The sequence below is a fragment of the Manihot esculenta genome, chromosome 12, assembly GCF_001659605.2.
Source record: "Manihot esculenta cultivar AM560-2 chromosome 12, M.esculenta_v8, whole genome shotgun sequence".
NCBI classification, from domain to species: domain Eukaryota; kingdom Viridiplantae; phylum Streptophyta; class Magnoliopsida; order Malpighiales; family Euphorbiaceae; genus Manihot; species Manihot esculenta.
Genome location: NC_035172.2, coordinates 4,914,573 through 4,934,557, shown reverse-complemented (window position 1 = coordinate 4,934,557; position 19,985 = coordinate 4,914,573). Strand labels below are relative to the sequence as shown.

Below are 19,985 nucleotides of genomic sequence, written 5' to 3'. Positions count from 1 at the left end.
TCATTGTGCCACAGTGAGTTTTGATTATTGACCATGTAAAATTTTTTAAAATTTATTCATAAATTATTATTAAAAAATTAAATAAAATATCAGTTATTAGAATATAGTATAATTTTGTTCATTTAAAAAATAATTAGAAAATGGAATTTTTATTATAAAAGTATAAATTAATTTTAAATTGTTTTCAAATTTTATTTAACTTAAAATAAATCATGGATAAATAAAAAATCAGACAGAATATTTTAACAAATCATAAATATGTGAGATATTATAAATATTGGGATTTGGAGGGACACGAGGGGAATATTTTTATTTGTGAAGTCTATAATGACAATAACTACCTCGGAATATTTATTTGTAACGTTGAGTCCATATTCTATATAAAAAAAAAAATTATGATTTCTTTTCCATTCATCAATTTGGATAAGAGGCTGAGAAAATAAAAATAATCTAATAATCATTTGTTGAGGTTGCATCATTAATTATTCTTAATTTTGATTTTTGAATTTTCAAATATTAAATTTAAAATTTATAAAATAAAAGTATCTTAATTTATTTTACTAAAACATCAAATTTTAAATTTAATAAAATTGAGTTTTGATTTGATTAGAATCTAGTTATGTTTATTAATTTAAATCTCCTAAGATGTCTAATCTAAACTTAAATCTATTAATGAATTTTATAAAAAATTAATTTAATTAATTTTTTTTATAAAATTTTTATTTAAAATAAAATAATTCAAAACTTTTTAATTTAAAATTTTTTCTCTCATATATTTACAAGAATTCATTTAATTTTTTTTTTATAAAATCATTTATGTCAAGGAGAGAAATAAAATAGAATTTATATATTTTTTAATTATTAAATTTTGAGAATATAAATTAATATTTTAAATTATATTTTATTTAATTATTAAATTAAAATTTATAAAATAAATATATTTGGATGATTTTTTTTATAATAATAATAATCTGATTTAAAACAAATTTTGTAATTCAAAATAAATTTTAATAAAATTCAAAATGGATTCAGTATTACATATATTAAATAGGTTCGGGTTTAAGTTCAAGTCAAGTAATTTTCGTAAGTATTATGTCCCATTCGTCCGCCTCCATATACTCCAACTTAGGGGCGGAAGGAAGGTACGGTAAGGCGCACGTGCTGTACCGGCGATCGAAAAATATTTTGAAGGGGATAAAAGTGCCGCAGCGGCGTAGCCGGTGTCCTACCGGGAAGCTCCTGACTCCGCCACTGCCCCAACTTTATTTTTATATATAATATTATATTTTTTTTAAAATTATTTTATATTATTCCTCCAAAATATAAGCTTTAATTAGTTCCTTAAATGTTTCTAGAAATATTTAATAGTTTAATAAAGTTTTTTTTTTCTTATTAATCTCTCAAAATTTTATTAGCTTATCTAAATTATATACATAGAAAATCTTAAATAAGAGTTGTAATTTTTTTATTTTCATTAATTGGTTCTTTAAATTTTTTATTAATCTTTAATATTTCATAATTTATAAGTAAAATTAGAACATTAAAATCCTTTCATTTTCATGAAAAGTATAACATTTAATGAAAATTAATTATTTAAGCATTACATTTACAATCTAAAATTAAATTAATACGTGTTATTTTCAAATTAAATATTAAATAGTATAATAATAAAAATTTACTATTTAATTTTTGGTATTGCTGTTATTAACAACTCAACTATTATATTTTCAGATATCTATTAAAACGTGTTTTTATTTTTTTTCGTGAACGAAATAGTCTTTTCGTTAAAAAGATGAGAAATGAAAGATAAAATTTTTAAAACTCAATTTTACCCTCAAATAAAATATCTTAATTAGTCATTGAGTATTACCATTATTAATAAGTCAGTCTCTATATTTTTAGAAATATATTAAAACGTATTTATCATATTCTCCTTCTCCTTCTCAAAGAAGAAAAAGAAAAATCAAAGAAAAAGAGGAAGAATCGAAGAAGGAGAAAGAGAAGCAGAAGGAAAAGGAGGAGGAGGAGAAAAGGAAGTACCATTTGGTTTTTTTCGCTATATTTTTAACTGCAAAAATAGATAAAATGACTATTTTGTTGATAAATAAAAAATATAAAAACGTTTTAATAAATTTTTAAAAATATATCGACTAATTTATTAATAATAACAATACTCAAATATAAAATTACAAACCTTCCTATAGTAATTTATGTCAATCTAAAATTAGAAAAAAAAATTCTATTTCACTTTTACACTTATTCTTATTCTCATTCTCATCTTATCTATTTTGTAGGGGAAAAAGAAAAAAGAGATTTCTCACATCGTTGGTGGAAAATCATTGAAGAGTAAGATCGAGTGTTTTATATTAATTCTAAAATAAATAACAAAATCCTTTAAAAAAAAAAAAAAAGAAAGAAAAGAAAAGCAATAAGATGTAGGTAATATGCGCCAGCTCTCCACTCACATAGAAGTGTGAAGGAAAATGATATAGCTTATCTATTATATCTAAGATTGGATGAAAGATTTTATTGGAATATTTTAATTAGATGCCTACAAATCTAATAGGACGATATCTCAATCTAAGTAGGAGTCATGATATCATCTTTATTTAATTTTTAAACCCTAATTCTCAATGTCAAGAGCCTACTACAATCATCAAATTATGCACAACCCATAAAAAATTAAAATCCTAGTTAATTCTCTCTATTTGTTTATAGCCCTTGTTTCACGGGTAGCCCAAATATTCTAAAGCAAGACTATATCATAGAAATTAATTAATAGGATAAGGATTCACATAGCTATTGCAAAAATTTGAAAGTACTTAGGCAGTTAGGCTAAATTTTTAGTATCGGTTCTCATTTAAATTTATTGATATTAAAATTCTTTTGAATTTAATATGCAGTTGGAGCTAATTGTAAAAAATAAAAAAATAAAAAAAATTCTAGGCTATGTGTAGGTTAAAAGTGTTGGGTCGCAATCAAATTTAAAGAATGATGGACCGAAAGTGAGGGTTTTCTCATTAAACGACATGTGATGATGTGTGAGTTGTGAGAATCGTAAAAATTTTCAAAGATCCTCCATAAATTTTGGCTGGGAAAGAAATTATTTACTTTTTTATAAAAAATTAATTAGAAATTCAAATTCAAATTTAGGACATTGAATCTTGGTGGTCAATGTGGAAAAAAAGGTCCTTTAGTTTAGACAAGCCGATGATTCCTGAAAATTCATGTTTATTTACCCTTGTGTTTTCTGTTTCATCACGAGAAAAGAACACAAGTTTTTATGAATTTTAATTTAGATTTATAAAATACTTCAAAATTTTGATTATTATAAAATATTTAAATAATTAAATAGAAAATATTAATAATTTTTTTAGCCTTTTTAAAATATTCATTTGGGCTTATGTGTTTCTGATGATTCATTGAGACATCAGAGCCTGATAATTCATTTGGGCCAGCCCAATGATCCGTCATTGCTCTCTCACATTTTTCTTTTCACAGGAACGAAATCAAGGAATTGGTCTTTATTGTTTTCTTATTTTAAATAATTTTTTTAGCCTAATAGACAAAGTAGATCATAGTTTACAAAATAATTTTTTTAAATTGAAAATTAAAATTTAATATATTTAGTTCTGGTTTTATTTATCGAATCCTTTTATCCTCTTATATGCTTGTGAATAAGAATTTTGAAGAGAATCGTTGTTGGGTAAGAGATGACTTCTCTTGTAAACCATCCGTTGGTATTTGATTTCGTTTTTGCTTGTCTTCATGATATTTGTCTTTCTCTCTCAGAAATTTGGCATCAATTCCTTTTCACTTGAGGTATAGATTCTTGCTTTGGTATTTTAGCCTTTTACTCTTTCTCTTGGAGTTTCACATCTGGATGTTAATCTCCTTTTAGGATCAAACCTTTATACATTTTTCTCAATTTCTTAAAATATAGCTTCAACACATTTTTTAGATATAAATTATGTGGTATTCTAATAATAAGTGTATCTAAATAAATCTGAAAGATCTGAGTTCTACTCTCCAAATTTTCAATCTCTATTTCAAAAAATTTTTTTTAATTTAAATAATTTAACTTATTAATCATATCAATACTATTTAATTTTACAATATTTGAGATTCTTTAGAAAAAATAAAAAATTCAACACTTAATTTATTAAACTCATTTTTTTTAGATTTAAAATTTTAAAATTTATTTTTTATTTATTTAAATAGTCTAACATAAAATAAACACAACTATAATTTCTTAATAAAAAATGTTTATATAAAATAAAATAATAAATAAATAATTTATTTTATAAATATTTTAAAAAGAAAAAAAAATACTTGAAGTTAAAATTGTGAAGATTAAAATTAAATTTTTTGGATTGAAAAAAATATGAAAATAAGGGGATTAATTTAAAAATGGTATTTGAAGTTCTAATTTTCTCTGAAAATTACTATTAAGTTTTTGAATTTAAAAAAAAAAATTACTAGTTCATATTTATATTAAAATCGTTAGAGTAAAATATATAAAATTAAATTATTTAGTAATTTATAAAAAAATTATTAATCAATGTATTTTATCTTTAATTATAAAAATTAAATAACATGAACACTAAAATTTAAGTATACTGAATAATATGTATAGTTAAAATTATAAAATTAAATAATATAAATATTTAAAATAGGTTTATAGATTTTTTAATAAAATGATTAAAGAATTTGATTTTATAAAATAAAAAAATATTTTAATTATATAAAATTTAAATAGGGATAAAATAATGATTTTTTTAAAAAAAAGTTTAAAATTTAATAATAATTTTTCTTAAAAAAAATTATCTAAGTACTCTAACTAATTTAAAAATTTTCAAGGGATCATAGCCGCTAGCCTAAGTGTACGTCTGTCTAATTTTTCAATGCTTATTTTTCATTAAAAGTCCTACAACAACATAGAATTGAAAGATAACTCTACTCTCTTTTATTATTCTTCAATAAAATTTATGTTTTCTAATAAAAAAGAAAATTTTAAATAAAAAATTTATTCAATAAAATTAAATTAATGATCTCATCTGCATTGAAAAACCAATATTCCAGGATGAAATAAATATAAAAGAAATTAATTTAATATTTAATATATATAATAATTAAAATAAAATTTTGTAATATAATTATTTTTTATTATATATAAATAAATATTATAATTAGTTTAATTATTGTTTATAATATTTTTAATTTATATATTATACATTATAATTTTAAATAATTTATTAACATAAAAATTTTAATTTTAAAAATTATAATTAATAAATTATAAAAAATAATATAATTTAAATAAAAAATAAAATCAAAACGGCTACTAACTTATTAAAATAATTTTAAAATTAAAACCTATCCAAAATACTATCCATTAATTCAATTTAGTATCTTTTACATTTTAAAAATTTATCAAACTCTTAATTGAATTATTTAACTGTTAAATTAAATATGCTTGAAAAAAAAATGTTAAATTACATTTTTTAAAGGGAGATTTAATTTAATTTATGGATATTGTCATTATTAATAAATCAATTCTTATATTTTCAAAAATTTATTAAAATATATTTATTTTTTTCTCTATTAATAAAATAGTCATTCCGTTTATTTTTACATTAAAAATATAAAAAAAATTAAATTATCTCATTCTATTCCTTTTCTTTCTTATTTTTCATTGATTCTTTTTTTTTTCTTTGGTTTTTCTTCTTATTATTATTTTAATTCTTTTTCGATTTTTCTTTTCATTCTTCTGACTTAAAGAGGAGAAGGAAATGAGATTTTTCTTTTTCTTTTTTATCTCTCATCATCATTTTTTTTTTCTTGTTAAGAAGGAGGAGGAATGATTATTCCGTTGACAGAAAAAAATGATAAGAACATTTTAATAGATATGATAAAATATAAAATTATTTTAATAGATTTTTAAAAATATAGAGATTGACTTGTTAATAATAATAATATCCAAAAATTAAATAAAAAATTTTATTTAAGGATAAAATTAAATTTTAAAAATTTTCTAATTCATCTTTTATTTATTTTTAACGAAAAAGATGACATATGAATTATGTCAAAGAATTATTTCGTTGACATTCAGAAAAATTAAGAATGTTTTAATAAATTTATAAAATTATTAAGAATGTTTTGTTAATAAAATGGTGTGGAAAGGTGTCTTCACATGAAAAACAAAACTGCTGCAATGCGTAGTAAATTCATTCAAGTTTCTAATGTCGGTGACACTTTTTTTTTTCACAGCCGTTAAAAGAAAAGGATAGTGGGACCTCGATTTATGGCCCTAAATCAGCTCCTCAGAATATATACATACACACATATCTTATTCGAATTCTGCTGATTAATTCTAATTCAAATTCAAATTCACACCAACACAGCTATTAAGAGAGGAAAAACACTATTCTCTCGGCTTTTGACCCACACGCATAGATTATTTGATATAAAAAATTATTCAGCTGATTTGAATTCACATCCAATAAGATCATTGAAAGAGATTTTATCTCAAATTTTTTAAATACTTTTAAGTTAAAAATTCAACTTTAAAAATTATTATCTAAAAAGGAAAATGGTTGGATCCAATCTAATAGTACTTTTCAACTTTCACACCGCCTGAGTGAAAATTAATAAATGAGTCCAAAATTCAAACAAGTAGCCCATGTGGTCATTTGTTAGGCTTATGCCTTAATTATGGACCACCTGCAAAATCTTGCTCTTCCTGCCTCTCTTCTTTCACTCGTACCTTCCCGAGGAACCCTTTAAGCTTATCATTTGTACTTTACTATTCTCCTATCAATCAATCATTCTTTTCTTGCTTGCATTTTTTATTGTTAATTAATCTACATCAAAAGGGTTAAGATTATGCAACTAATTTTAGTCCTGAAAATTCCTAGTATAAGGGCGAATGATATGTTAATTTCTTTCTAGTTCTTTGGAATTGTGATGTGCAAATAAATCAAGCATTGACAATCCATTTATCAGTTAGAGAAAACAAGAATTTTAAACTAAAAAGAATAACGTTCAAGAAATATTGAAGTCTATTGAAATTAATAAATCTTAACAGGTAATATTGAAACACTTTCAAAGTTGAAATTTCTTAAATTTAAACTTTAGTAATGTATTTATCATTGAACATTCGCTTAAATTCTTACGTTGAATATTTTCATGAAATATAACCATCACATATGATTATTATGATTATGAAATATAACTTTCACACACATAATTCTAAATTCTCTCATATATTTAAAGTAATTCTTCCAAGGAAAAATTCAGGATTCAGAGTGAATGTCTCACCAAAGGTCTTACTAAACTTAAAATTTTAGAACGTATGATCCCAAGGAGTGTGTGTGTCTGTGACTGTGTCAATAAGAAAGAGAGACAGAGAGAGTTATGAACAATTACATGGGTACTCATTCAAAACAGTATCAATCTTTTCTAGCCTGTCATTTTCATTTTGATCACCAACAATATAAACAGTGGAAAAGGAACACAGATCCCTGAAACAAAAAAGCTTAGTTGATTGGTAACTATGTGATAATAAAATTAATTGCCATTATGAAACTCCATATCCAAGAAAAATACATTTTTACCAAAGAGAATTAATATCCTCCCTTACAAATGGTGACCTGGCTGGAATTCATTCTTCCATCTCTTCCAAATCTCGAGACACTCCTTTCAGTACTCCCTCTTCTGTAACTAGCACGAAGGGATTCATCAATAGAAGATGAAGACTTAGAAATTGCATTCCTCATAAACTTCTATGCAGCTGTAGAAAGGGGCAAACATCGCAGCCAACAATCACACAATTTAAAAGAAAATCAACACACAAATTTAACATTGATTTATCAATTTATCTATGTCCAACTATTAGAAGTTTCTTATTTCTTTTATAAATGATAATATTACATATTTATATATTCAGATAAAATAAAAAAAAATACAAAATAATTTTAAAAAAATTCATATCGAGATTTTGTCCCCATATCTCCGCACTTAACTAAGTGTGTATGGTGTAGGGTTTATAATATATTGTTAAAGCTCTCTGTCTTAACACACTTAGACTTGGACTTGGACTTTCACTGCCCCCTCTTACTGGAGAAGGTAATGGCGGTTTTTGAAATAATTTTGACCTCTCCCTCAACTTTCGTACAGCCTCCCTCGACAATGAGTGGGCTTTCATGTCTCTTGCAGGTGGATTTGAGATTTTGAAATGTGGTCCATTGCTACTGGCACCAATATCAACTGGTGTGTCTTCAGGCTCCAACCTCAATGGTGTCCCCTCTATCTCAACCCATGTGATAAATGGTGATTCATCGACTCCTGTAGCTGGTGAAGGTGTCTTAACTAAACTATATCCATTTTCTGCCTTCTTCCCTTATTCCACATCAAACCTGTTTGGTGTCTTCCACATATTCTCCAAATCATACTTCTTTGCTTTATCCTCATCTCTGTTCAAGAGAGGAAGAGGGGTTTACTTCCATAGTTCCATCATCATTTGGCCTTGAATCCAACATTTTTCCATGAAAATTGGTGTTTGATCTATTAATCTCTTTCGTTAAACCCTTCAATCTATCAGCCTGTTCCTCTTCAGTCAAAGGAGCCTCACCCCTGTCTGAGGGGTAATACATCAACAAATTGTTGGCCGTGTAGTTCCACCCTTTCAATGTGCTCGGTGGTTGATCAGATGCCCCATAACCGCCATCTGTATTCCTATTCCTCTTTGCATCTCCATTCAATTTAACATCCAGCTTCTCATCTTCTAACAAGTACCCGTATCTCTCCTTTCTCTTCCTATTCACTTTCTCCAATATTTTTGAAAAACTATCATTATCCTCACTCGTATACCTCCTAAAGAAATCATCTAAACTCAAAGAATCATAAGCAACAGCTTCATGTTCACCAGAAGAGTCCCTATTTACAGCACTAGGAGTTCTGTTATCAAATTCATCAAAGGGAGTGAAATTACGGATAAAAGGAGAACCTGGAGTCTGCATTCGGCTTCTGGTTTGAGTACTCCCATCAGCATTGGAATTATTTACTCTTTTGACGCGTCGCTCAATGATCTTCAACTGTGCATCTCCTATTTGGATAGGATCGCAAGTTTTTACCGCTTCAAGCCAATCAAGCCGATCGCGTAGTTTTGCTATGTCGGGGAAGAAGTCGCGTTCGATGATTTTCTACATAGGTGTCCTCATCAAGAACAGTAGGGCGCTTCCAAGGGTTTGCAGGTGTACTGATTGATGATTCATTGGAGATTTGGAGAGCATTTTGAGGATTTGGAGATAGGGATAATAGGTGGCGGGGTAAGTGACCGGGAGACAAGAGCATGGTGAATCAGGACGGGGGGTTAGGCTTTTGGATTGTGGATTAAGGGTTCCGCCGCCTGCTGTGGTGGTGATTGTGGTGGTTTTGAAGATGAATGAGAGGTAGATGTAAATAGGTGTATGAAAGATTTTATAATTAAATGGTTTTCGTAATTGCAGAGTTGCAGTTACATTCGTTATCCTAATGCGCGTTGGATTATGATTATTCCCGCCAAATTTTTATTCATATCCAACGGCAGTGATGAATTCCAATCAAAATCAGGATCAATTACCATAAATTCTGAAGTTTGCCTTTTTCTTTTATAAATATAAAGAATTTGCAAAAATTATTGATATTATGGAAAAAGTCAATTGAGTCCTTCAACTTTATATTTTTTTAAAAATATGCTCAAGTAACTTTCTTTTTAATTTAATAAAATTATTAATTTTGAATTTAAGTTTAAATATATTCTTCCAATTCAAAAAAAAGTTTAAATATATTCTTACTTAACAAAATAGTATATTTTTTAAATATTAAAAAATTATTCATTATTAAAAAAATTATTAGTTAATAAATTATTTAAACTTAAAGGTAAAATTTAAAAGTCTTATTTGGCTGAAATATCAAATTGATTTTATTTATTTAGACATTTTATAATCTTTATTAACTCAATTATGCCATGATTCATTTGCGAATTAAAAATTTCACAAAAATTTAATTTAATTGATTTATTTTTTTATAATTATATTATTTAAGATAAAAAATTTAATTTTTTAATTTAAAAAATATTTATTAAATATAAAAATAAAATATGCATGATTTTGTGAAATTTTTTTAAAAATTATTAATATGAAATGAAAGAAATTATATTTTTTATAAAAAAAATAAATCAAAAGAAAAGTTTAAATAAAAAGTTTATTCAATAAAATTGAAAAAATCCCATCTGCAGTACAAGACCATTATTGCAGGATGAGGAGGGTATGAAAAAGATGAGCAATTAGAATGAGAATGTAGTAAAGGTGGAAATCCAAACGTAGATGATTGTATACCTACTAAAAAACATGCATCTACAACACGTGTGGGCACACGTGTTTTCTCAAGAAAAACCCAAATGCATTCAAGTTTCTAACGTTGATGCCACCTGATTTTTTTTTCAAAAAAATTTTTAAAATTTTTTTTTTAATTAATTCAATTTTATTGTGAGAAAAATTTATTAAATTAGGTAAAATACTATCTTCTAAATTTTAAAAGCATAAAATTATTAGTTAAAAAATAAAAGATTTATATCATTCATGCAGCTTTCAGTACATATTAATAATACTGTTCAGGTTTGGCACTACGCGAGTGAAACTGAATAAATGAGTTCAAACTTGAAACAAGTTGCACATGTGGTCACTTGTTAGGCTTATGCCTTAATTATGGGACCACCAAATTTGCAGAATCTTGCTCTTTCTGCCTCTCTTCTTTCACTCACTTTTCCAAGGAACCCTACCCTTTAAGCTTATCACTAGTACTTGTAGTATTCTCCTATCAATCAATCATTCTCATCTTGCTTGCTGTTGCTAAGCTACATCAAAAGGGTTGAGATGATTTTGTGAGCATTCACTTAATTTTCTTTTATTGAATATGTTCATGGCATACATAAGAAACAAACAGTAGAATGAGAAGAACAAGAGCAACTTTTTTTCTCAAGAAATTGCATGATAATCTTGGCACTCAACGAGTTCTTTACATAGTAATGCATATTTTCCTTGACACAAAAACCACAGTAATTCTAATTCTAAAGAGAATTAACCCACTCATCTTTGATGTGCCCATTTTTTCATCACCTATGACAAACACATTTGTAATGGTATGCACTATGTATAGGATCATTTCCTTCCACTGGAACTTGCTCAGCTCTACACTTGTATTTGCATCCTCTGCATTCATTGTAAGTGCAAGTAGGAGCTGTGGATCCTATCATCAATCTCCTTGCATTCCTTGAACTCTGTGCTTCACTGCCAATCTGCAGGCTCCAAAACCACAACTTTTCATTATCAAAATCTTCTAAAATTTAGAAGAATTTTAAGTATCCCTTCTCTTCTTATTGGTAAACAGAAATGAACTAACCAAAAAATTATTCATTGTCCCTTACCTTCAAATGTGATACTCCTGTTGAGAGAGATGTTCTTGGATTATTAGGAAGCTTTTCTTGATGAGTTATGGATCCTGCAATTGGAGAATGATAATTGAGGATGAGATTCTTGGCAAACAAACACAAGAGAGAAAGTAGATCTATGGTATGAAAGGATACATAGAGTGCAAGAAAGAAGAAGTGAGCTTGAACATATCAATATATAGAATTAGCTGAGACATTTTCTGAAATAGATAAAGTACAGAGAGAGAGAGTTTATAACCTTGAGTAACAAATGCTGTAAGGATAAGGCAGAAGAGTAGGAAGAGTAAGTTGCACAGTTTAATGTATGCCATGGTTTCTCTTTGTATTGGAGTAGACTTTGAAGGATAAATGTAAAAGAAATTGAGAAAGAGCTAGAAATGAAAGAGATTAGAGAGTTGTGGTCAAATAATGACCATAAGATAAACTGGCAAAACTCATAAAAGGCTAAAACCATTGTATCAATGGAGGATTACCAAAATACCCATAAAAGATTTTTCATTTTCATGAGAACTTGAAGGGCTAAAGTGGGAATTTAGAGGGAAGAGAATCAGTTTGATCTTGGGTTTGAAAGTTGAGAACATGATTTTGTATTCACCCACACCACATTAATATGCCTGAAATGATTGTATGTGGAAGCATCTTTACATCTCTTCAGCTCTCTTCTAGTCTAAAGGCATAGAACTCAAGTTTGATTACTACTTCAATTATGTTATTTTTTAATATACTTAATATATTTAAAATAATAAACTTTATATTATTTTTTAATATACTCTTCACTTATATTACTTTATTACTAAATTATTTTTAAATTAATAAATTTTATTTTTTAATATATAAAAATAATATATTAAAAAATTAATAAATAAATTAACCATTCAAAAAGAAAGCAAATAACCCTATATCTATGGGATGGGAATTTATTATTATTTTTAAAGAGAATTATTTTTGAAAATTTTTTAAATTTATCTCTATTTTAAAATTATTTAATTAAAATATTTATTTATTTTATAAAATTAAACTTTTTAGTTATTTTTTAAAAAATTTTAATCAAATTATTTTAATTTTATTTAAAAAATTAAATAGTATAAATATTTAAAATTATATAAATTAAATAATAAATATAATTAAATTATAAAAATTAAATCCATTTCAAAAAAAAAATTAAATAATATAAATAATTTAAAATAATTATTAATTATTATTATCACTAGGGTTGAGCCCATTTGATCGAACGTAAACCTCATCTGGGTTTGAGTACAGTTTGAACTCCCGCGAATAACCAGACTTGAAGAATACCAAAACTTGCCGCCTGCATCTTTCCTCTCCCTTTCTTCCTCTCTGAATTTCTTGTATTTTTGTTTGTCAATTCTCTGAAATAATCCCTTTCCTTCACTCCCTTCCTCAAGAATGACTTCCAAAGCAAAGCATCCTTCTTCTTCTTCTTCTATATCATCACCTCCACGTCCCTTCTTCATCATTCATTCAGTTCCCAATTCAGCAATCTTCAAATTTTCTCCCCATTTCTTGTCTCAATTCTGTCTTCTCTTTCTGTTTCTGCCACAAAATGGAATCCCAAGATCCTATTTTGGCATCTCAGAAGTCCAAAATTCCCTCCGAAGAACCCGAAACAAACCCTCAAGAAACAGTACCCATCACTCCTCTGATTCCGCCATTCAAGTACTCAAACCGGGTGGTCCTGAAAAGTATTGTAGAACGAAGTGATGCAGGGGCTGGATTAGTGGGTGAGACTATGGTGATTGGTGGGTGGGTGAAGTCTTCCAAGGAGGTGAAGAAAGACCCTCCGGGCCAGTTGCTGTCAGAGGATAATGATGGGGCTGTTGTGTTTCAAGGGCATAAAGATGGCAGCTGCATCGACATTTTTCAAACTCGAGTACCCCTTTTCAGGTCTATAGCGAATGCTTTTGGTGGCAGTCGCAATCACCCAGCTCGGTCAAAGTTGCAGCCTGCGACCTCTAAACCACCTGCAATCTCTAGGCCTCCTCCTCCTCTTTCAATTGTTTACTTGCTTATTAACGATGGTTCTTGTGTTGCCAGTCTCCAGGTATGCAAAATTTTTATAGCTGCAGACTCTGTTTTCGTTATGAATCCTTATGGTTAATGCTCTTTGTTAAGTGATTTACAGTTTACGATAGAGTTCTCTGATGCCTTCCCAATTCGACCACTGCCCATTGGAACTTGTATATTAGCGGAAGGAGTCTTAAATCAGTTACCAGATCAGCAGGGAAAAAATAGTATTGAGTTTAAAGTAAAGAAATTCCTTCATATAGGAACAGTGGAAGACGATAAGTATATATTATCAAGGAAGAGATTGCCACTGGAGACCTTAAGAGACTATTCTCATTTTAGGCCTCGGACAACTACGGTGAGTTATACATGTCTTGTTTCTTGATGCTCCATTTCTTGTTGTTATGCATTGCCATTTGGGAAAGAAATTTTGAGAAATGATTTGTGATAATGCTCATTATGAAGACAAGTTTCATGGAAATTGAATGAACATGATCCTTTTCAAGTTGATTTGCCTGTGTTTTAGTTAAACCACATGAGAGCATATATATGCAATTTTAATCCTTTGGATTTCCTGGAAAGCAAAAGATGATCATCCTATTAGGTTGTTTCCTTGATGTGTTTTTCACATTATGCAGGTGGCATCTGTTATGCGAATCCGTAGCGCCTTGGCTTTTGCAACTCACACGTTCTTCCAAAATAATGGGTTTCTTAGTGTGGAAGCGCCCATTATAACAACCACAGATGAAGGATTTGGTGCAAAGTTCCGGGTCACTACACTTGCTGACAAAGAAGTTAAAAAGGAGGAGCCAAAAATCACTGATGATACTGAAGGTGTTAGTCTTGAAGACGTCAAGGCTGCCATAAAGGAGAAGAATAATCTAATTCAACAGCTCCAGAGAAGTGACAGCAACAGCGAGGCATTGCTTGCTGCAGAGCAGGATTTGCTCAAGACAAATCAATTGGCATCACATTTAGAAGAGAAACAAAAGCTTAGATTGGAAACTTTGATGAAAGCTGCTAAAGCTGATAAGCCTGAAGATTTCTTCTCTCAACATACTTATTTAACAGTTTCTGGTCTCCTTCATTTGGAGAGCTATGCATGTAGTCTTGGAAATGTCTATTCATTTGGACCCAGGTTTCGAGCAGATAGAAGCGGAACTGAAAAACAGGTGGCAGAAATGTGGATGGTTGAGACTGAAATGGCTTTTTCAGAACTAGAGGTATGATAATCATTGGTTGTTTCCTTCTGGTATTATGAGCTGAAAGTCATTAATGCTGGTTCAGTGAGTTTGGTTCAGTCAGAAACATGATTGATAATTGTTATTTATATAAAAATTTGTTCATCACAAGGTATAATATAGGATAGCTTGTCTATAGTCGATCTTTTCTCAATTCTCATTTCAACTTACATGGAATGATGCCAGCTGATTGATAACTTCTCTCACCTTATATAAGTATGATCCTCTGCAATGTTTCATATGGACTTGTAGCACTCTTTGGAGATCTATGAATAGAAATGCCTGAAATAGATATGCTTTTTTTTTTATTAAATAAAAATTTCTTTGTGTTGTTGGTTTCCTAGGATGCCATGAACTGTGCAGAAGACTATTTCAAGTTCCTCTGCAAATGGGTCTTGGAGAATTGTTCAGCAGACATGAAGTTTGTTTCAAGACGCATTGACAAAACCAGAACCAATCTTCTTGAAGCAATGATATCATCTTTTTATGAAAGGATTACCTATATGGAAGCAGTAAATGTTTTGAAAAAGGTAGTTACCTGTTCTTTTACATTACTTTTTGAATTGTTAACATACAGCAAGTTAACTTCATTATGGTCTTCTACATTTTGACAACTAGATTGCTGATAGAAAATTTGAAACTCAACCAGAATGGGGCACTGAATTAACATCTCAGCATCTAAGGTATTTATACTATGTTTCTAATTTTATGCATATACATGTTTCCATACGGGTGGGAATGAGGCCTTTTAAATGTGGCTACTTTTTGTTTGTTCATTGACAGTTATTTGGTTGATGAAATCTATAAGAAGCCTATAATGGTGTACAACTTCCCAAAAGATTTGAGGCCATTTTACGTGCGATTGAATGATGATGGAAAAACAGTTGCAACATTTGATCTGGTTATACCCAGGGTAAGATCAAAATTTCTCTAAAGATGTGCATGATCCTTAGAAAGGAAATTTCTGTTTTGTTTACGCTTTCGCACTCCTTCCAAATCCTTGTGTAAAACTGGAGGACTTGTTTTCAGGGTGGAAAATTCATCACAGGTAGCCAAAAGGAGGAACGCTTTGATTTGCTAAATGAAAGGTAATAACTACATAGTTCTACTGATTTCTACTCGATATCATGTTTAGTAGTTAGTTACTTTACTAGCCATTCATAAAGAAAGAAAGAAAGAAAGAAAAAAGAGAGAGGGATTATGGTTGTCATGATCAAATTTTCATTTTGTCTTTTGCTCACTAAGATGGTCTGATCTCTTCTAAACTTCATTTATGGCTAACATAATGGCAATTCATCCTTGAGACTACAAGCATTTGCATAATCTCTTAGCAAAAACAGAACTAATTCGTAAATTTTGTTACTGAACTGTGCATGCAGGATAAGCGAACTAGGCTTGCCCAAAGAGCAGTATGAATGGTACTTAGATCTTCGACGATATGGAACAGTGAAGCACTCTGGTTTTACTGTTGGGTTTGACATTATGGTTCTCTTTGCTACTGGAATTCCTGATGTCAGAGATGCAATTCCATTCCCCAGAAGCAGCGGCAAACTTAACAACTAAACAGGATACAAGAAAGAATCAAACCTCCAACAAATGAATATCATTCACAAAAAGGCAAAAATCACATGTAATAAAATCACTGTATAAACTAGATTGTGCAATCATGAAAGACACAATAGAAATGGAAATTATTATTTGATTCAACGGCTGAAATTTTCATTCAATCCTAGTTTTTGGTTAAATTCTTCAGGGTCAATTACATTCTCAATGTTGAAGTAAGAAAAAAAAAAGCAAATGAAGTGTAAATTCTCCTTGTTATCCTCAAAGAGCAATAGTCATAACAAAGCTTGCATCAACTTTGTTGGGACAGAGTTACTTGATTTCCTCTGTCGCGTTCTTGAGAACCAGATTTTGCAATCGGCGTAAAAGGGAAACGTTTCCATCGTTCAAGGAAAACTTTTCCTTCGTGGGTGACCGATAAATTATTCTTTTAACGACAGTGAAACTTTTCCCTTAATTCATTTGAAGGGGTTTAGTATGATTCATTTTATAAAAAAAAAAATTATATATAAATTTATCTTTTTAAAAATAAAAATTTTATAAATTAAAAAAAATCAATTCATCCCTTTTAAATAAAAAAATTAATTAAAAAAATTAAATTAAATTCTTGTAAAAGGTTTAATTTCAAATAAAGAGCTTAAGATCTTTCCTTTATGGATAAAAAAACATAAAATCCATCAAAACTCATTGGTAAAAGGCAGAGAAAATAATACCCATCACCCACATCCGAAAGTTTCTTTGGCAGCTGAAAAGTGCATCCGAAAGAAAGGACCTTAAATCTCTTGAGTTGATCCAAAATCATATTCTTTTATTCATAATAAATATTAATTCAAAACTATTTATTCATAATAAATATTAATTCAAAACTAGTGAGTAGTCAAACTTTTAAAATTAAAATTTTTTTAAAAAATATTTTTAAAAAAAATTTATAAACCATTAAAAATGGCTGAAATTGTAAATTTTTTAAAAAATTTTAAATTTATTAAGTATTAAGTATTTTAATAAATGAAAATTGAAAAATAAAAATATTAAAAATTAGCTCAATTGATAATTTGAATAAAATTTAATGGAGGTCTAAGTATTTTTTTAAATTTTGAATAAAAATTAATAAAAATTTAAATATTTTTTTAAATAAAAAATAAAATATCGAAACGGTAAAATTTTAAAAGATAAAAAAATGAGTAAAATTCTAATGGCTTGATATTTTTAATTTAAAAAGCAATAATAAATACATTTCCATACTTTTTAAGGGTAAAAATAAATAAATTTAAGCAAATTAATTATAAGAGTTAAACTATAATTTATTTACTTGAAAAAGATAATAAACATATTTTGACGCTTTTAACCATAAAAGATTAAAATATAGATAAATTAATTATAAAATAATTTAAATATTTAATTTTAAAAATATAAAAAAATTAATTTATTAATTATATTATAATTTAAAAATTAAAATATAATTTGCCTAAAAAATAATAAACAAACCAATTCATCGTGAGCTTTTGCTATGAAGCTATATTTTTTTATTAGAAATTACAAGGAGTCAGAACGAAATCTTTTTCTTTTTTTGAAAAAATAAATTTGAATTATTTGGTTCTCTTTATTTGTTTTTATTACAGAAACCTAGATAAAGGATGTGTTATAAAATCAAATCTTAAAAATTTTGTGTACTCTAATCTTACAAATTATTTTAAATAGTAACCATTTGAAACCATAACCGTTTCTAAATTAGAATTATTTTAACCTGGAACTATTTTAAATTAATTTTTATTTTAAATTAAATTAATTTAATTTTTATAAATATTAAATTTTTAATTTTTAATTTTGACCGATTGGAATTCCCAAGTCATACTCCAGTTCTCCTCTAAAGTTGTTGTACATCGTTGGCATTTTATTAATTATTTATTTTTACTGTTAAAATATATTATAATACTAATTCATATTTGTATTATGGGAAACGCATAGTATAAGTGGATTAAGGGTGCGTTTGGTTTATAAATTATTCAAATCAGCATATAATGAGTTAATATAACTTATTTTTTAAAAATAATTTAATATTTTTTAGTCATTTTGATTATCACTTGATTGAAAAAATTGTTACAAATATCAATTTGATTACGATTTAATTTTTTTTTTTAAGTTAAATTTAAAGAAGACTTTTAAAGAAGAACAACACTCACTATCATTCATCAACAGTATATTATAAAGATAAGGCTGACTTGCACATGCCATATTCTATGCATAAACTTTTACAACTAAATTCCCACTTACTGATGTGGAATTGGTTGAATCAAGAGGAAAGAAAAACGGGTAGAGCTCATATCGAACATAACAATTACTATAAAGAGCTCTGCAGCCTTTCCTATTGTTGCAGAAATTTGGGAAATTACCAACTGCAATAGCTAAACACTGAGCACAATCTATCACAGCAAGGTCCCTCGTGCATTGCACTAAACCATAAACTGTAACAAAAGGTGATAAACTGATCTCACCTTTGCCAAGCCCTTTATTCTTTGGCACAACAGCTTGTGATCTTATCTTATCTATCAAAGATCCAAGCTTTTTGTTAAAATCTTCAGGGTCAGTTACATTCTCAACGTTGAAGTAAAATATAGCATAAGAAGTGTCAAGTTTTCCGATAAAATTCTCGCCGTTATACCTCAAAAAGCAATAATCATACCAAATTCTTGCATCAACTTGGTCTGGACAGCGTTGGCGGATTTCCTTTGCTGCATCCTGGAGGCAACCGGAGCAGTCATCGGAGCTAACATCACCTCTGCATTGTGCTAGGCCATACACTTTATCTTGGCCGTTGCCGGTGGAGGTAGCAATATAACCAGGAGAGGGGGCTCCGGCAACTAGTTCAGACAACAAGTGATCAATATTTTTTGATATCTTGCTGCTAATTTTGGTGCCTTTATTGCATAAATCCCCTAGAGGATCAGCAGCATTGGAAGTGTATAGAAATAGAATGAGAAGGAGAGCTCTGAATAGAAGCAATGTCATGGCTTGCTTGGTAAATCACTACATGTGGAGCTGACCATTAGTGGAGCTTCCTCTTATTGATAAGCCTGATTAGTGGGGATGCCATGGCAGGCATTATTGACTTATTGGACCACTAAAAGTCAATATATAGCAAGTGGAGGAAAAAGACACACTTCATCTTTCTAGAAACTTTATATTTTATTTATCAAGTTTGATTCTAGTCAGAGTTAATGGTAAATATTTATAGTATGATATAAATTACAGATACATGAAATCTCCATCTACTTATAAAGATAAGAAAAAGATAATTGAATTCTTTGTCTCTCTTTGGTCAATCCTCTGATTCTTCAAAAATTTCCCTATGATTTTGTTAGGAGCATAAAAAAAATTTAAAAAAAAAAAATTCAAATGTAAATTTCAATTTTAAAATTTATGCCTTATTCGTTTATGGTGCCGAAAATGTCGTTGGAAGGATGGAGCAGTATTTCTAGGAAGGTCTAGAGTCTCCATTAACGGCTCTCATCTGGGTTTGCCACCAATGGCGATTCCTCCAATGGCATCGTGGCCAATGAGCTGGACGCCTTCAAGAAAATTTCTGATAGGTCTTGATAATCTCTGAATGTTAGCCTTAAATCTGGCCCATACATGTGTACTGACAAGTATAATCTCACAATTCCAGT

The 19,985-nt window shown here is 28.3% G+C and overlaps 3 protein-coding genes and 1 pseudogene across 3 annotated transcripts; 1 reads left to right on the top strand and 3 right to left on the bottom strand.

Moving 5' to 3' along the window:
* Window positions 1–7,297: 7,297 nt before the first annotated feature.
* Window positions 7,298–9,486, bottom strand: LOC110627955 (annotated as a pseudogene).
* A 1,505-nt stretch (window positions 9,487–10,991) lies between these two features.
* LOC110628722 (EPIDERMAL PATTERNING FACTOR-like protein 9) lies at window positions 10,992–11,908 on the bottom strand. The gene is made up of 3 exons (XM_021775517.2): window positions 11,730–11,908; window positions 11,468–11,541; window positions 10,992–11,338 (listed from the first exon to the last, which is right to left on the bottom strand). Exons 1-3 carry the CDS (start codon window positions 11,800–11,802, stop codon window positions 11,156–11,158), a joined length of 330 nt encoding a protein of 109 aa, XP_021631209.1. The 5' UTR covers window positions 11,803–11,908; the 3' UTR covers window positions 10,992–11,155.
* Window positions 11,909–12,718: 810 nt separating this feature from the next.
* On the top strand, window positions 12,719–16,464 carry LOC110628237 (asparagine--tRNA ligase, cytoplasmic 2). Its single transcript, XM_021774801.2, has 8 exons — window positions 12,719–13,553; window positions 13,635–13,874; window positions 14,155–14,739; window positions 15,102–15,287; window positions 15,376–15,440; window positions 15,541–15,670; window positions 15,787–15,845; window positions 16,137–16,464. The coding sequence occupies exons 1-8, from the start codon at window positions 13,056–13,058 to the stop codon at window positions 16,318–16,320; spliced, it is 1,947 nt and encodes a 648-aa protein (XP_021630493.2). The 5' UTR covers window positions 12,719–13,055; the 3' UTR covers window positions 16,321–16,464.
* Window positions 16,465–18,477: 2,013 nt separating this feature from the next.
* LOC110628238 (cysteine-rich repeat secretory protein 55) lies at window positions 18,478–19,376 on the bottom strand. Its single transcript, XM_021774802.2, has one exon. It carries the CDS (start codon window positions 19,324–19,326, stop codon window positions 18,556–18,558), a length of 771 nt encoding a protein of 256 aa, XP_021630494.2. The 5' UTR covers window positions 19,327–19,376; the 3' UTR covers window positions 18,478–18,555.
* Window positions 19,377–19,985: the final 609 nt, after the last annotated feature.

Excerpts from the sequence above, each read along its gene's own strand:
- LOC110628722 (XM_021775517.2), bottom strand. The coding sequence starts at position 11,802 with ATGGCATACATTAAACTGTGCAACTTACTCTTCCTACTCTTCTGCCTT. Across the intron at positions 11,542-11,729 it reads TACAGCATTTGTTACTCAAG|GATCCATAACTCATCAAGAA; the intron begins GTTATAAACTCT and ends CTCCAATTGCAG. Across the intron at positions 11,339-11,467 it reads CAGGAGTATCACATTTGAAG|ATTGGCAGTGAAGCACAGAG; the intron begins GTAAGGGACAAT and ends TGGAGCCTGCAG.
- LOC110628237 (XM_021774801.2), top strand. The coding sequence starts at position 13,056 with ATGGAATCCCAAGATCCTATTTTGGCATCTCAGAAGTCCAAAATTCCC. Across the intron at positions 13,554-13,634 it reads CTTGTGTTGCCAGTCTCCAG|TTTACGATAGAGTTCTCTGA; the intron begins GTATGCAAAATT and ends AGTGATTTACAG. Across the intron at positions 14,740-15,101 it reads TGGCTTTTTCAGAACTAGAG|GATGCCATGAACTGTGCAGA; the intron begins GTATGATAATCA and ends TTGGTTTCCTAG.
- LOC110628238 (XM_021774802.2), bottom strand. The coding sequence starts at position 19,326 with ATGACATTGCTTCTATTCAGAGCTCTCCTTCTCATTCTATTTCTATAC.